The sequence below is a fragment of the Centruroides vittatus genome, unplaced genomic scaffold (assembly GCF_030686945.1).
Source record: "Centruroides vittatus isolate TY-2023 unplaced genomic scaffold, ASM3068694v2 contig_391, whole genome shotgun sequence".
In the NCBI taxonomy this organism is placed as follows: domain Eukaryota; kingdom Metazoa; phylum Arthropoda; class Arachnida; order Scorpiones; family Buthidae; genus Centruroides; species Centruroides vittatus.
Window position 1 is genome coordinate 1,502,490 of NW_027122207.1, and position 18,730 is coordinate 1,521,219.

Sequence of the window (18,730 nt, forward strand, 5' to 3'; positions counted from 1 at the left end):
TGGAAGGTCAGACTGTATCGGCAATTGAAGCTGCAAAAGAAATCAATCAACTAGAAGACAATTTGACTCAGAAACAGACCAATCAGTTTCTTCCATTTATGGTCCGTCAATTAATAGTGAAATCGAAAGATAATGTTACTGACATAGATGAAGAGTTTGTGAAAAGGGCGGCTACAGAAGTTTATCAAACAAGCCGTGAATATCTGGAGCAGTGGACTTGCTTTTTTACCAAAGAAATGGAGATATTTTATTGGGCAGATTTAAAAAAGGTCCCCGCATGGGAAGACGTTCAAAAATCTCTGGATGTATTAATTGAAAAGGAATATATTGACTGTAATAAAGATGCAGAAGTTTTTGAGAATTTTCGTTAATTTGTAACTACATTACATCGCAGAAAGTAACCGAATGGAATAATCTAAATGTTTCCACGGAAACTCGTTGGGTGGAAGTATTCAAACACTTTCGAGCCAACAATCTTCAGCATGAAAACTTTTCTATTTTAATTGAATATATTTTATGTTTGCCTGCTACAAATGCTCCAGTAGAAAGAGTATTTTCTATGATGAACAAATTGTGGCCATCTGAGAAGACTCAGTTACAAATTTCAGTTCTAAAGGCAATGTTGATAATTAAGGTAAATATTTTAAAAAAACGCGCCAAGAGTTTCATTCTTACTTAAAATCATCACCAGCTATATTAAAGCAAATTTGTTCCTCTGATAAATATAAATATAACTAAACGTTTCGGGTATATATATTTTTTTAATTCGTAACTTTTAAGCTAACTGACTATTTCTGAATAAATAACTTTAAAAAAGTGTTTTTTTTTTTTATTGACTACCTGTTAATTAACCTAAATAAACCAATGTCCCGTTTTGAGTCAAAAAATAAATGGTCACGTTAGGTATGCAGTATGCTGCCATCTTGTATTAAATTTAATAACCAATTCCAAATTAAATTTTAGAAATGTCTAAATTAAAAATTAATTATTTATAATTATTACATTAAATGTGAGATGGAAGCAGAACTGCCTACTTCTAGTCAAATTAATTAATTTCTAATATTTAATTATAGCATTTACATAGCCCAAGAATTTGGCATATCATTTGGTGTGTTTATCAGACATATTATCTGTGACTGTTTCTTTTCTGCAAATCGAATTCACATTCCAGGTTGGTTCATTCCAATATATAATATATATATATATATATATATACTATTTATAATGGTGGTGACATGTTTAACAAACAAGGAAGAAACTACAAGTAACTTGCCACAATTAAGCGATCAATGGCTGATGCTCATTGGTTAATACCCAAGTTGATTCTTTCCATAGACATTATAATCTAATAATTAAGCTGATTATTAGATGCAAAATATTGCCTGACAATAATTTTATTATTGAGCCACATTTTGGTTAATTAAATATACAAATGCTATGTAATTTGGACTAAACTAAATGTAGGCAATTAATGTGCAGTTGAATTGCCAATTATGTTGCCTGGACCTCCAGTTCCTGGATCTTTGTTTTAAGACAAATTAATGTAGAAAATATAACCATATTGGTCACTTAATATAAATTATGTAGCATTTATATATTTAATTACAAAATGTATGGTGATAATACAAATTCAGCTTGATTATTTGATTAATAAATAAGATATTTAAATTTCAGAATTGAAACTTAACATAAACGAACAATAATGATTAGTGATGTAACGAATAGTATATTCAGCTCAGGCCGAATACCAAATATTCGGCCAGGAGCGTGGCCAAATGGCCGAATATTTGGTTTGATTAACGCACGTACGAAAATTGCACACAAACCATATTATGGCAAGGATCACACACTCTGCTCTCTATTGGCCCACTGTCACTACGATTTTTTTCTTCCAGTAGGTCTAAATTATTTAAATTAATTAATTAAATTATAATTATTAAAGTTAATATGAGATGGAGTCTAATGTCTACCTCTAGTGCCAAATTGGTTTATAATTTATGTAATAGCCGTAAATAGCCTGATATGATTCGGCAGTTGGTATTTAGATGTAAGTTATAACTATAAGTTATTTTATTTGCAATCAATTTTTTAACTCTTTAATTAAACACTAAAATTTTGTTTCTACTATGTATTTGTAGACTGAATAGTACCCTAAGGATATACTTTAGTGGGGACATATAGTCTAGTTTCTCCCCAGTTGTGGAACAGTTCAAATATATTATTGGGGGGTTTCTATTTGTGAAGTTTTGTGATATTTTGTTGCTATTGTTTTTGTCAATATTTTTAAAATTAACATGATTTCAAATGTTATCTTTTGTATATAATGAGAAATGCTCATTCTTTGCTTTATATATAAAGTAAATTATATATTAGTTACTCATCTTCTAGAAATAGATAAATAATTCTTTCATTAAATATGATAAATTTCAATAAAACGTTTCGTAAATCATTTTAAAATATCATAAAAAATATTAAAATATACGCGAATACGAATATAACATAATTAACTAAACAATAACATTAATGCCTCGATACATTCTAACCTACAGCGCCATCAATGCCATAAGATATCGGGCTAGATAAAGGCTATATTATTATTTAATTATGAAATAATTTAATACTAGAGTTAGATGCTATTTCTTACTAACTTTAATAATGATAATTTAATGTTCAGCATTAATAAAAGTTACCAAAATGATTGATTTACTGTGTTTTTGTTATTTCTTACTCCTGTTTTTAGGTATTCGGTATTCGGCCAAATATCGAATATTTAATCACTATTCAGCCGAACAGTGATTTAAATATTCGGTATTCGGCTGAATAGTGAAAAATAGGCCGAATACTGGGTAGTAACCGAATATTCGTTACATTACTAATAATGATTAATTATTTCATGAGAACATTTTTAAAATAAATCTTTTCAATTCTTTAATAATATAGTTTTATCAAATACTTAATAAAAACTAACTTACAGATCAAGTAAAACATGCCAATTATATTTTATTATTATTAATGATTTAGTATATAATTCAAATTATGACCATTTGTAAGAAATTAAAATTTGATGTTTTAAAATCTGTCAGAAATGCTTATTAAAATTTGACGTGAAATGCATAGATGTAGTTTATGATGATTTTTTTTTAATTCTTATGGAATTATCATCATATCTTACATAAAACATTGAACTTTTACGATAATTTTAGTGTAAAATGCAACTTCAACATGTTTTCTGTTGACATAGCAATTTTTTTATTCTGATTTTTTTTTATTTTTTTGTAGTAAGCATATTTAATCCTTTAGTGGTAGAATTAAAAAAAATACAGTTGGTATTGTTGAAATTTTGGATATATATAATTTATAATTTTTCAGGTTTTGTAATTAAATCAATTATATGATAGTAACTATGTTTAATTTTGTTATACTTTAATTAACTAAATTAAAATATAACAAAATCATTTGAAAATTATTACAAACCAGAAGATGATCATACGGTAATGAAATTCTTCTGCCGTAAGAGATTATTTTGAATCTATTATGGACTCACATTGCTGCTACTGACATTTTTTTTTTTTTTTTTTTGAGTAGTTGATATTATTATTCTTTTTTCTTACCAATTCTAATCAGTTTTATTATGGAATTGTATTGTATAATCCATATGGACATCACACAAGAATGCAATATAACTTTAATATTAGATTTATTAAAGTTGAATAGGACAAGATAATATTCTGAAAATTGTTGGAATTATTATTAAATTGTAATGTTCAAACTTTTCTGTTTTTATTTGAGATTATCTAAATATATAAAATTACTTGTTTTGACTGACTGAGTGATTCACTGATTAATTCTTCATCGCCCAGAGCAAACCGTTGAACCTAAAGAGGTGAAATTTCGTACACAGTTTACAGTATGTCATGAAAATGCACACTTGAGGGGATTTTTCAAAATTTCACCCCCCTCCTTCGCGGGGGAGAGGGAAAGGATTAAGATATAACCTGAAGAATGGCTTATACTGTACTATTTTAGATGGAATTTGTTTTGTTTTCAACTACATTTAGTCTTCATTGAGTACTTAGGCATATTAAATTGATAACATTTCAGACATTGTTATAAATACATTTATATATTTCGATTTTTAACCAAATGTTTGAACCGTTTTAAATTCAAATTTGTTATTGCATTTTGGTTTGATTATAGAACGAATGTAAACGTTCCAGAAAATTGATCAAATTGAAAACAGTTCATTTGATTCTCAGCAGTTCTCATCATTCTCAGTGGTAGGTGTTATATAACAATTACTATGGCTGTTGAAATACCGAATACAAATGGTGTTTGTTTGCAAAATCCACATGGGCAAAGTCGCAGGTAACAGCTAGTAAAAAATATAGTAGAAATGTATTTGCTTTAAAAAGAACAGCACTATAAGAAATTATTCTAAACAATTTTTATATTTTGATTTAATTTTTCTTATTTTTTATAATTTAATTTAATTATTTTTATTCTGCATTACAGAAAGTAATTCACTTTTAGTATAACCTGAAGGTAAATGTGCCTATCAAGGTTGCAACCATTCTTTTATTTCAGATATATGATTTGTTTTGTTGGTGCTTTAAATTATACAAAATAATGCAGAGCATTATCCACAATAATGACTGTATTGTTGTGTATGTTTAGGAGAAGATTTTTTTAAACCATTGATGAAAATAAGCACCATTTATTTTGTCATGATAATCTTGAAACTTCATTTTTGACAAAAATAAAAGATGTAAAATTTGGGACAAAACAAGTATCACTTCCAGTGTGACACAAAATAAGATGGCACCCTTTGTAGATGTTTGACACTCATTAATTGTATTATCATCATGCCTTTTTTTATTGTTTATAACACAATCATTATTGTGGATAATGCTCCATATCATTCTGTAGAAAATGACTCAAACCATAGATTCTAAATAATGGAATGGTTGCAACCAAGACATACATACCTGTCAAGATACACTAAAAGTCATGTCTCAGCCAATGTATTCCTTTGTTACAGAAATGCTTTAATTGCCACAGATATTTATGATGATGTGTATCTTTTTCATATTTTAAGTTCTGCTTGTTCAGTGGTATTTTCAGAAATGTCAACGTGTCTCTAGAAAATTAAATTTTCTTTTAAAAAGACTTTAGTAATGTCCAAAGTGGGATAAATATCTTTCTGTGCAGTTCTATTAATATTTGTCTAACAACATACAGATCAAAATCATCCATATCATTCATTGGGAAATTTTATAGGCATTTCTTGCTTGGAGTTGTCAATACAGATTTCTTGTTGCTGAAATGCTTGCTTCACCATCTTCTATAATGTGTCAAATAGTTGAGAGAGAACACCTGATCTTCTGCCATTTGTTGCCAAAGGCCTTCCTTTATTCTATTGGGGAAGTTAAGATTAAAATAATTAAATACATATCAACACTATCTCTCTTGCTTGAGAATGTAATGTCTTTTCTTTATTATACTGACTTAACATTTCAAAATGTCAATGTGAAGTAATAATGAACTAGCAGTTGTGACAAGATAAATGATGTTTATGACTTGCATGTTTTAAGTCAGGGCTTCTTAAACTTTTTTTTATTCATGACCCCATTTGTGATTGTGATTTTCTTTCACAACCCGAAAAATATAAAATAAAGATATATAAATATTTTGTGATGATTTATTGATTAGGTAACAATATATATACATATGAAAAAATATAGTTTTAGAATTTGTTTAGAAACATACAAAAATATAAAATTAAAAATTGCACAAAAAGTTGTAAAATTGTATTTATTATAGTTACAAAAATTATATATCCTATTTTTCATCAAAACTGCATTTTCTGCAATAACATAAATAAAAGAGAATATTGGGCAAAATATATTGTCACTGATATATATTTGAGCCCAGGCATTTTGGCCGTCTTAGTTCGTTCAAATATATTCGAGCGCAGCCATTAAATGGTTAAATATACTGTACAAAAATTAAAGGAAAATTGTTTTTTAATGAGACTGATGTGCTTGCTTTTTACTGCATAACAAACTAAATGTTGGTGCAATGTTTGACACTGCTGGACATAAAATCTCTTCAACATATTTTAGTAATGAACGATATTGGAATTTGATGTGTGTTAAAGCCGAAAAAGTAATTTCACATAAATATGTGGTGTTCAATGGCAGAAGAACATTTTCAAACTCTCACAAATCATTTTCAATATTTTGCATTAAAATCTCGCGACCCCAAATGGGGTCACAACCCATAGTTTAAGAAGCCCTGTTTTAAGTGATCAGCAAACACCTTATTTGGAAGAATGATATCATGTTCATCTTTTGCCAAAATAAATATAATTATTAAATTTAATAGAAGATGGTTGCATAACTTCTTGATAAATTATTCAGTATTTAATTAACTACATAGCCATATTATATAAACTGATGAGCTGGAATAAAACATTTGCCAAATTAATAGTTAAATTTGGTTGTCACTTAAAAATTATTAAATATTTTGAATTTTTGTAAGAAATTGTTTTCTAGTGATTCAGATGATAGCTAATAAGTCAGTATACTTTTGTTCATCTGGTCTCTCAATTATCCAGTATATCTTCTCAGTGTGAACATTTGTGTGCTTCAGTTTCCATGAAAATGTTGTTACTCATCTGACACATTCTGTTTTCTTGTTTATTTATATTTCGTTTCTGTGTATAGCGCATGTCAGTGTGCCATATTATCAGTTTGCCTGCCTTCAAAAACAATTAGTACCAAAGGGGCACCACATTGCATCATTCATCGTCTTTAGGTAGGCTTTAGGTATATACACTCTCAGTAATTGGCATCTTTCTGTGCAAAGAACAGCCTGGTTAGCAAGGATCTAGTGTAATTTGAAAAACATTAACTTCTGTGTTTTCTGTCATTATACATTTTTAATTGTTTTTTATAATTAATATTGAATTTTTATAATAGATACATTTTGTCATTATTATTATTATAATAATGATATTATAACATGTTATTTTAGAATAATCTTTGAATGCAATTGAATTAATATTGTAGTTTAAAAGTAGACAATATAGTGCAGAATAGAAAGTAATATAAATACAAATAATGTAATTCAAGTATAAATTGATTTTAAATAATAATTGAATATAAATAGGGGGCGAGCCAGAAATTGAAGAAAGTCCTATATATGATGACTTTGAAGAGAAACTGAAAGAAGCAATAGATGGTACTAATCAAAAAAGGTAGTTTATTATTGCAATTATTAAAGTAAACATAATACAGTCAAACCTGTTTTTATGCGGTGGATAGGGACCGCATTAAAAAAAACGCATTAAAAAAAATCTCACGAAACTTCACGAATGGCTGTAAATAATAGTTTTCGCAACACAATTAAAAAATAATTTTTTTATGCGGTCAACAGGGACCGCATAAAAAAAGTCTCACATAGAAAATAACTCAAAACCGTACGAAATAGAATTTATTGACAACAGATGTCAGCACTCGACTGCATCGTCTGGTCTATCGTCTGTTTTACATATTTTTGTCCAGGTGGTGTTTTGTTGACTTAAAAAGTAAATTATTTCATTTTTCGCATATTCATGCAATAATATTACTATAATAAGTGCATTTATGCTATAATAAGTTTATTTAGCTATAATAAGTCAACGTGAGACATGACGAATCGCACGAGACTAGTCGCCAACTATACCGCACAAATTAAAAATTCGCATTAAAAAAATCGCACAAATAAAAATCGCACATAAAAAGAGCGCATAAAAACAGGTTTGACTGTATAGTATAGTAATTTATAAATCAGAATTTTCAAAATAGTGTAGATTAATATTTTCACAGAAGACAAAAAAAAATGAGACTATAGATTTTGAATGATTTTTCTTCATGATGAGCTATCCATAATTTATTTTCATATAAAATATCCAATAAAAATCATTTATTTGAAATTTTAAAATGAAAGAATACATTTAAATGGAACACTTGAAAAGTAAACAAGAATTTATTTCTTATATATTTATTTTGTTAGATATAAAATTATTTGTAACTAATGCATAACTTAGTATTTAACTCTAAACAGGAGATTGTCCAAAATTGCCTTAATCTGTTTGAGATGAAATCAGCCAAAGGTAAAGTTGTTTAACTGGTTTTTCTATACAAATTCCCTCATAGCCTGAGGGGTAAAAATTTCATCTCCAGGTACCTAGAAAGAAGAAATATTTAGAGCTTAGAGTTAATACAAAAACAATCTTTGTTCATAATATTATAAACAAATTGATATTTCAATTATCACACTTTACTTAATTCAAGTTTTCTTAAATGGTTGGTTTTCTTAGTAGTCTATAGATGTGCTATGAGTCCAGAGCTATGTAGTTGTAATTTGGAAATTTTGTGTATTGACTCCGCATCCTGATGAAAACAAACTTTGTTCTTAATAAATTTGTATGAATTACATTTCTCATTTGACAAATTTATTTGGGTGAAACACTTCAATTATTTATGCCTCCTAACTTAACATTGTTATGATTTAAAATAACTTTCAACAAGTAAAACTGTATTTGGGACAAGACTATGTCTCAGAGACTCACTACTAAGCACGATCACATGGGAACGAGACCCACCGTGAGCAGTCTCGTTCTCATTCTCCAAACATCTTTGGTATCACTGGTTTTGAGCACGATCATTCAAACTTTGCCAGCCACGACCACGAGGTCATCCACGATGCATTTTCAGTGAAATTAACCTATCCAATGTTGAAATTTCTCTCGTTGCATGATGCCCCAGGATGAATTTTTGTCAATGCGAAAATTTCCCATTTTTGAAAAAAATTATGGTGGCTATTGTATCATTTGCAGTTATTCTTTTATTTTGCACAAAAGAAATATATATATTAATAAATGTAAAAAGAAAAAATAATTCTATTTTGGAAGTTAGTTTTAATATAAAATTATAATGACATGCCATCTAGTTTCAAAAAGTTCCGACGACGAAACGAGATATCTGTGGTCAATCAGTCAAGGTTAGCACGAAGCAACCAGAAATATGTGGGAAATAACACGGGACAGGTAAATGGGTTTTTTTCAAAGATTCATTTGTCAAAATTTGATTTATTAACATTTGCTTTTTGAACTTCCTAATGCATGTGTTTGTCAAAATTCGATTTTACAATATTTGTATTTCCAACTTACCAATGAGCAACACATGCGCAAATCTCTCACTACTGCCTGTTTGTAGAGTGTGTCACCATTTTGTATTTTATTGTGTTTCGGTTCTCGGTGCCCTGACTACCTACAAGTCTGGTTTTTTTTTAATGCACGCATGATTTGGGCACCTAATACTCTGTGCCAAATTTCAACTCCTGACATGTACTCCTTCATACCTGTAAGCTGATAAGACAGCAGGCAGTACGATTTTATAGACAAGACATAGTCTTGTCAAAAATCATATATAAATTGAAAACAGATTTAAATTATTTTTCGTATCTTATGATTTAAAATGTACAAAATGGAAATTAGCACAAAATTGAATATCCTTTTTTTATGAGTTTTACTTTGAAATTTTGTTATCTATTCTGATTATATTATGAAATTTATTTGGAATAATAATTGTCTTAAAATATGGTTTTCATTCAAAGAAATATAATTGATGAAACTGAATTTTATATTTCATTAGATAGCAACAAGTTTCATTTTTAGCTTACAATTGATGAACAGATTGGTATTTCTATAATTTTATGTCACTCTAATAAATGAATATTAAATTAATGAATTCTTTAGGTAATCTGTTAAATTAATTGTATTTTAAAATTTTTATAATGTTTTATATAAATGAAAATTGCTATAATTTTTTAATTTTTATTACAAGATATTTTTTACAAGTTGATTACATATTTTGAAGTTTGGTACTGTACTTTCTAAGATATCAAAAAATTTTATATTGCAATATATACAATTATTTGCAATACAAATTTAAATATGATGCACTGATGAGACTTACAATCAATTTGTTTAGTTCCAAAAGTAGTCGTCTTCAACTATTAGCCCCAAATATGTCTGTTATTTAATCTCATGACATCAAAATAACTCATTTTAGTTATTTATTTTATCTGCTTATTTGTTTAACATATGGCATATAACTAATGATGATTTTTCCAAATAACAAAACAAAGATTTTACTGTAATTCCTCATATAATCCACACTAGGGTATATCCTGTGTAAAATAGCTTGAATGAAAACAAAGTATTGCATAACTTGCAATTCTAAAGTTGCCATTGAGAACATGTCATTTAACTAGTATGAAGTTTGGAAGGTTTTGTTTCAGACATTTTATTTTTCAGTATCTTTCATTCTGTTAGCAATTCATTATAGAGATAATTTTGTGAAATGAAGAAAATGGAATATTTGAGACAGAACTTATCTATGTGAAAACTGCAATCTGTGAAAAACACAAAATGTTACCAATTGATAAATTTTTTTACTGTTCAAATAATATAAATGTTAAAATAATAATACAAATAATAAATGCTGAAATAAACTGGACTTTATCCAAACAAAGTCATGCCCTCAATTTGGTGAGATTGGAAGTGTGTTTTGTTTTATGAACTGCTTTCAAAAAACAAAACGACCAATTGCAATGTATACTGTGACCAACTAGACAAATTAAATGCAGCAATTCAGGAGAAGTGTCCAGAATTGGTGAATTGCAAGAGCATTGTCTTCTACCATGATAATGCCCGGCCACATGTGGCATTGCAAACTTGGCAAAAAAATTATTGGAGCTTGGCTGGGATGTTGTTCCTGATCTTCCATATTTATCTGACCTTGCCTTCTTCCAATTACCACTTCCAATTCTGATGATGACATAAAACACCAGTTGGAGCAGTTTTTTGCAAAAAAAAAAAATAACAACATTTCCTCAAATTCTTTACAATTAAATGTCAAGAATTAGATATGTTGTCTTTGTTAACATTATCATTATCCACTTCATTGTTTGTCCTTGTTTGTTACTTGTTTTATTATTTTATTGTTGTTCAAAATTTTGTATCCCAAATCTTGAGCTATCCACATTCAGCCAGTCATTTATATCTCCTGTTTTATTTGAAAAATGTCATTACGTGTTCAAGAAACATCATCCAGTAATTGATTTTTTTTCATTGCTGTTACTTACATTAAGTGCATCTGATGGCCAAATTTTGTTCCAACTTCAAGACAGTGTTTCATTTGAAATATTCCATGCTTCAGCAATGTTAAAATTGCATGTTTAATAGATTTTTTTTTCCAAAATTATCCCAAATTCCATACCCTTATCACAAGAAATAAAATGTTGAACAAATATTTTCCAGTAGCAGTGCTTCAAATTTTTAATCACTTCCTGAATTGTCAGCTCAATCAGAGCAATTGTATTGGGAGGAAAAAAGACACATTTTATATCTTTATCAACTTCTAAATCATTTAATGGATTTGTTGAGGCATGTCCACAATTAAAAGTGCTTTTTCTGGTAAATTTTTAGATTTAAGATACAATTTCACGTGAACTGCAAATACATTACAGGGTGACAATAATTAACCCGTACAAGTTTTTTGCATCGTAAATTTATTAAAAAAATAAAAATTAGGAAAATAACAGTAGATAGCAGTGACAATACTTTATGTATTAACCAGATTTTCAACCGGTTTCAAAGTGGCCTCCTTTTGCCTTGATGCAGAGCCCCAAACGTGTTTTGAAATTCTTGGCGATGGGCCGCAGCTCTTTCGGAGACAATTTGTCCCACTCCCGGCGCAAGGATTGCTTCAGCGACTCCAAACTTTCATGGCGCTTAGAACAGGCCCTGGCCTCCAAAATGGACCACACACTGTAGTCCATTGGGTTCAGATTCGGCAAGTACGGTGGCCATTCCGCAGACGAGATGAAATCGGGAAAATGAGCCTTGCACACTCCTGAGTCTTCTTCGCCCTGTGTGTCGGCGCCGAGTCCTGCTGAAACGTCCATTTCGCACTGACAAAATGCTGCTGAGCCCACAGAAGTACCACAGCCTCGAGAATGTCATGGTGGTACACATCTTGATTGATTTTGGCCCCTTGATCGACGAAAACAAGGGGTGTCTTGCCGCTCGCACAAATTCCGCCCCAAACCACGACTGACATTGGATTTTGTGATGTTCGATGACGGCTGAGCTTCCAGGAGCCCCCGCGGACCAGTTCCTGTCGTTTTGATGGTTGTACGGAGAAAAGCTTGTTGTCTGTGAAGAGAATGCACTCCCATTGTCGACCTGCGGCCCGACGCTTGAGTTAACGGGATCTTTGGAGTCTCACGCACTTGTTTTCATCGGTGAGGAGCTGAACCTTTTGGAACTTGTAGGGCTTGAGTACGAGTTCCTTTTTCGCCATTAACCGCACCGATTCGCGATTGATTCCGATCTCGCGAGCAATTTTTCTCATGGAGACCTTTGCATTTCGGTCAACTCGCTTTTTGATGATCTTGCGGTTCCTAGACGTGTTGACGGTGCACTTTCTTCCACGTCCGGGACGGTCACCATCGTGGCCAAGCTCCTTAAATCGCCGAACTGCATCTGAGACTGTCATTTTGGGAACACCGAGCAAACGAACAATTTCACATTGTCGTTTTCCTTGCCGGAATAGCTCTAAAATTGCACAACGTTTGTTCGCCATCCTTAAATAAGTAAAAAACTAACTCTTATTACAACGAAAGCACATCTACATGCGCAGGAAATCACGGAGAATTAAACACAACAGTATACAAATTAGTGACGTAAAAAAATTCAGTTGCAGCATTGCTACAAACTTTGTACGGGTTAATTATTGTCACCCTGTATAAAACCAAGCTGGAAAGATTTCTTGATTCATCCATGCATTTTTTGGGGTGTAATAATCAACAGGCAATAATTTTTGATTAAAATTTTTTAGATCTCTTGGTTTCTTAGTTTTTCCAACTATTGTTAACCTATTCCATGTTGAAATTTTTCTCCATTGCATGTTGCTACACATTGAATTTTTGTTGATGTTAAGCCTAATGAAAATTCCATATTTTAGAAAAAATAATCATAGCTATTCATCCAAAATTATCCAAAATTATTTTTTTATTTTGCACAAACAAAATAGATATTAATAAATGTAAAAACAAAAAATATATATATATTTTGGAAGTTAGTTTTAATATAAAAATTATGTTGACTAGTGACATCTAGTGTCAAAAATGTCCCGATGCAGAAACGAGATATCTCAGGTCCACCAGTCAAGATCATTACGTTTCAACCCGAGATATTTTGGGAATACTAGGAAACAGGTTAATGGAAGTTTGTGATTTCCACTTGCATTTGAACAAACCATAATCATCAATTTTTCTTTCCTCATTTTATATTCTGGAGCTGAAGTTTCTGAACCAGATCCTAAAGTTTAAGTTTTTGTTGGTAGAGCTTTCCAGTACAGATAATTTTCATCACAACACTTATACACTTGTTGTCTACTTAAGCTTAAATTCAAAATCTGAAGATCAATTTTTCACATTAACTTTCAACATATTCACTATCAGCACTCATAACTTCTTGAATAGATAGCTGCTGAATCTTGTGTCACTGCTTAAATGTTTCTAGCCATCCTATGCTTGCCTTAAATTTGGGATTTCCATTCATGTTTGTATTCATTTCTAGTGCTTTTTGGATTAAAATTGGACTACTCAGAGGAACAGTTAAACTTCATTGTTGTACAAACCATAAGTACATAACTTAATCTAAATCTGTGTTTGCTACTGGAGTAAGTCTAATATGTTTACTTAACTTATATTCTTACATGAAATTTTCAGTTTTGATCCCATTCTTCTTTGTCATTTATCAACATTTGTGGAATTTGTAAATTTTACAGAGTTTGCTGGCACTTTCTCCTTTTCTAAGCTACTATAGAATTTCAAATTTCAATGATACTTCAGTAGATTGGTAATTACATGGTCTTTTTGAAGCCATTACAGGAAATATAATTCACTTTTAATTTATCCAAGTACAGTATGTAAAATGAGAATTAAAACTTAACAGTAAACACAATAAAAACATGCAGGCATGTTGCTAAATACAACAACTGACGAGAACTGGCTATAAGACATTGTGTGTGAAATATGAGTTAGTGTCTAAAAATTTCACCGTTTTCGAGGTGACAAATTATTGCATTTTTTACTGTATTAGGATGTATTGCACTCTAATACAACAAAGTAGTATTTTGGGTTTGGTAAGGAGAGCCTTCATGCACTGCTCAAACATTCAAGATGGGTGTGTGTGTGGGGGTGTGTTGTGTGTGGGTTGTGTGTGTGTGTGTGTTGTAATAAGTTGGATTATATTAAGGAGGTTGCAAGAAAGCTTGGATGCCTAAATCCTTTAACATCCAACTGTGAGAGCCCGAACTTGACGATCGAAAGAGAAGAAAAAGAACTAAAAAGGATATGATTATATTTTTTTCTCATAGACTTGTTTCTTTGTCCAGAGATGACACATCTGGTTGTGTCACCAGGAACCTAACGACTAGAATTTGTCTATTGGGCATAGAGCTTAACATTACCAAAGATGGGCATGAGAAAAAAGGGGAAAGATCCCCAAATAAGAGAAAATTGATGATAAAAAAGCAGTTTGCCATCTTCCAGAGTTCGTTTACCTCCAAGTAACTTGGATACACCTATCCTGCCAATCACCTCTTAGATCAACCACCTATGTTCTTTAAAATGTTAAGTTATTAATGCATCAGGAAAGCAAGCATAGTTATTCTTCTGTTTTAGAACTGAAATGGACTTAAGTCAGGAACAAAAATGCATAAATGCAGACAGAAACAGAAAACTTTATAAATAACAGATTGCACAACAAGCAAGCTGGTTACTAGAGTTTTGTACAGGACAACTTTTAAGTTAAGATGGAAATAATGTGTGAAGTTATAAGCTAACACATTGTTCACACATCACACAATATAAATGATTTAAACATAATAATAATAAACATTTAAATCAAATATTTGTTGTTCAGACAATAATTCTGAAATTAAATTACAAATTGAATATTATCATTTTCTTATCTAAAAAATTTCAAACAAAAATATTATCTTTGGATTAACAGCTCAGTTAAGATTTAGAATAATTAACTCAAATTGAAAATTCTGTTGATTAACTACAGTTTTATCTTATTCATATTTTATTTAACATCTAATTTGTATATTGTTTAAGATATCAGAAAAATATTAATATATAACAGGATTACATATGGTTTGATTTTTGTTAAAATTATAATGAAACAGAAAATCTTTAATTTTTAAATTACTGTAATATTTTATTATAGTGCTAAAGGCAGACAGGTGTGCCTAGAAGCTGTTAGAAAAGCATTATCTACAAGATATATGTGTGATTTTATTGTAGAAAGGTAAGATAGATAAATTCCATTTTTTTAAATTGTGTTTTATTTATTATTGTTCTATAATAAAATGTTTGTTGGCATTGGATATTCTGAATTTTGCTTATTTCAATATATTAAAAAAATATATTTTTATTGAAGATTACAAAAATGTTTTCAAAAATTAATGCATATATATTTTTATTTAAAAAATTTATTTGCTTGCATAGCTTTCTGCAACTTTGGTCTAAAAATCCTTTTTGTCACTGTGTTGAGAACCTGAGAACCCACATTAAAGAAACCAACATTTACTTTTTACTGTCATTTTTATAATCTAAGAACCACATTTCAAAAAGTAAACTTTAATGTGAAATCTTAATACAAATTTAATAGCCATGCAGTTCTAATAAGGCCAACCATGACCTTATATGGTTATGTTTATATATGTTTCATTTCATTTTTTATATGTACAAATCATAACTGAAGTGCTTTTATAAAACTCTGCTCAGATTTTGAAAATAGATCAAATATGCTTTAAGAATATATACAATACATTACATTTTTATAAAATATATGTAATGTCATAATGAAAAATGTACTCACCATATTGAACAATGAGCAAAATCTGATCCAGTTGCACATATCTCCTACTTTCTGCAGTGATGTTTACTGCAAACCAAACAGTATCTGACATATCCTCACATTCAGAAGAGCATGCTGATCAAGGAAGTGCTGTCAATAAACAGAATTATTAGTTAAGGCCAATTAACAGTTTATGAAGAACTAATTGTCTACATGGCTTTATTTTGCACACATTTATGATTACCAGTCTGGAAGTTAGGCTCTTTTCTGTCATTCAGAAATAATAATGTTTCTAATTTATTTTTAGTTTTGTTGTTATTGTCAATCTCCCGTTAGGAGATTGTGCATCAAAATATTTTAAAAAGCGTTCCACAACAATTTTTGTCGATAGTTCAAATTCCGGCCACATTCGATTGTAGTTGTTCTTGAAAAAGGTTATTAAAAATAACCTAAAACGTTAGAAGAATAGTAAAAAATGACTGTGGTTAAAAGGTTTTTAAGAGTCTTTATTTATGTGTTTACATAATGCAGTCATAGAAGAATTTAAAGTTTCTAATTAATATTTACAATATATATTACAGATTTGTTTAAAATGTTAAGCCAGCACATGAATACATATAGAAAGTAATAATGAAATAAAATTAGTATTTATTTACACAATGTAATATCACATATATGACAAACCACAATCAAATCTTGATTTTGCCTTAACAAATATTTGTCTCTGAAATTGTGATATTAAATCAATTGTGTCATTAAATTGAAGTATCTCAAACAATAAAAACTATATATATTAATGAGGTCTGCCTTATACCTGCCTGAGAGTTGATCCTTCCATGAGAGACATGATCCTTGCACTTGCCAACACAGCGAGGCAATCCCAGAACAAAGCAGTCACCATCATTTGCATTATTCTTGTGTTTTGTTTTATATTTTGTACTTATTTTCTGTTAGGTGCAACACAATGCTGACTGGGCTGAAATTTGAAAAAATTGTAGAATTATAAATTCCCACTGTCGTCCATCTGTCTTTTCTTAATCCCAAGAACACATTTAGGTAGATGAAAGAGACCAGGTATGGAAACCTTAGTGATAGGAGGCTCCAATTAACTGTATAAGAACTTATATAAACTGAAAGTCGTGTTATTTCAGTTCAAAAAGTTTTCCTTGAAAGGAGTTAGATGACTGGCATGAGTGTATTGCTAACAGGAAAAGTATGATGTTCAGGGGCAAGACACTACTAATTTGAGTTGGAGAGCACATATTTTTAATTAAATAAATTAAAATATGATTAAAAATTTCAACCTGGCATTGTGATGATGTCAGAAAAAATAATTGCTTGTTTTGCCTAAATTCTGTTAGGTATACTTAGTTGCATTAGAGAGCATGGACATTGTCACTTTAATACCTCTGTATATTTAAAACAAAGTTGTGGACTTCTATTTTTTCATTTAAATGGACTCTCATTATACTTTTGGATTCCTTGTCGCAATTAATGGAAAATGGCAAAGTTTCGTCAAAATCGATCCATTAAATTTTGAAAACAAACTGAATTCTATAAGCCCATATAAGGCATGCTAGTAACTATGGAACATTGTATCGCAAGATATTTTATTGCACATACTTGTGCTATGATTTTATATCTCAAATAAAGTCATAAATGCCCATTTTTATTACATTTTTGGATTCTATATCTCAGCTAATTGAAAATACCAAAGTTTAATCAAAATTGATCAAACAGATTTTGAAAATGAATACAATTCCGTAAGCCACAAAGAAGAGTCTTTGCTAATGCTCTGCCTGAAAAATTTTTTTATTTTTCATATTTCCATGTGTAGAAATCATAATTCAAACTGAAAATTTTGTTTGCTCTCTTTAAGTTTGAGAGTCAGAGGTTTTACTGTATATCTGTAAGGTGAATTCATTAAAATAATTATAGTTTCTGTAACTTGAAAATTTTTTCTTCTCACTTCCATTTTGAGTTATTGAAAGTCTACTGTACCAATGTACCAATAATTAATTTAGATTATAAGAGTTATATAATATAATGTTTTTATAATTGTACCAATATTATATATTTTGTATAGGAAAATCACAGTTTGTGACATGCTTGAGAGAAGCTTAAAAAGAGGAAAGGGAGATGAACAAGGTAGTGCTGCTCTTTTAACAGCTAGCATTTGTATCCAATTAGGAGTTGGAAGTGATAGTGAAGAAATATTTTTGGAATTACAACCTTACCTTGTTAAAGTATTGCTTGATCCTACAGCACTTCCTGAAACACGCCAGAAAGTAAGATTATAAACAATATCATCTTATATTCATATATATTTGCCATTTTAGGATTAGAAAAAAAAAATTCAAAGATTATTTAGCATAATAAAGCAATAATTAAATTGAAAGTTTCAAATAAACTAAATATATTTAAATTATAATTACTTTATATTTAAATATTACTTGCTCTGTTTTGAAATAGTTGTCATATTTATAAAAATTCTTGTTTCCATTTCTTTCTTTATCTACAGAAACAGTAACTTTTGTTTATTTCATGACAAAGATTAAATTTAATGTAATAACTAAACACTTTAATTAATATTAACACAATTTTGGGCTTTTTAATGTATTGTTTGTTTCCAGAATCAGGAAATTGTTTGGTAATGAAATTAGTTTTTTTGATGCAACAAGTTTAGCAATATGTTTCAGTTCTTTTGTTTAGACTGCTTCAAGAAGATCACAAAGCACTATTATG

The 18,730-nt window shown here is 29.8% G+C and overlaps 1 protein-coding gene across 1 annotated transcript in view; it reads left to right on the forward strand.

Annotated features, from left to right (window-relative positions):
• The window catches only part of Ifrd1 (Interferon-related developmental regulator 1), a 70,037-nt gene that overhangs the window by 31,123 nt on the left and 20,184 nt on the right, over nucleotides 1–18,730 (forward strand). Inside the window, exons 3-5 of the mRNA XM_067271066.1 lie at nucleotides 7,171–7,258; nucleotides 15,353–15,433; nucleotides 18,072–18,273. Of these exons, the coding sequence (XP_067127167.1) occupies nucleotides 7,171–7,258; nucleotides 15,353–15,433; nucleotides 18,072–18,273 (371 nt within the window). The remainder of the gene's footprint in view (nucleotides 1–7,170; nucleotides 7,259–15,352; nucleotides 15,434–18,071; nucleotides 18,274–18,730) is intronic.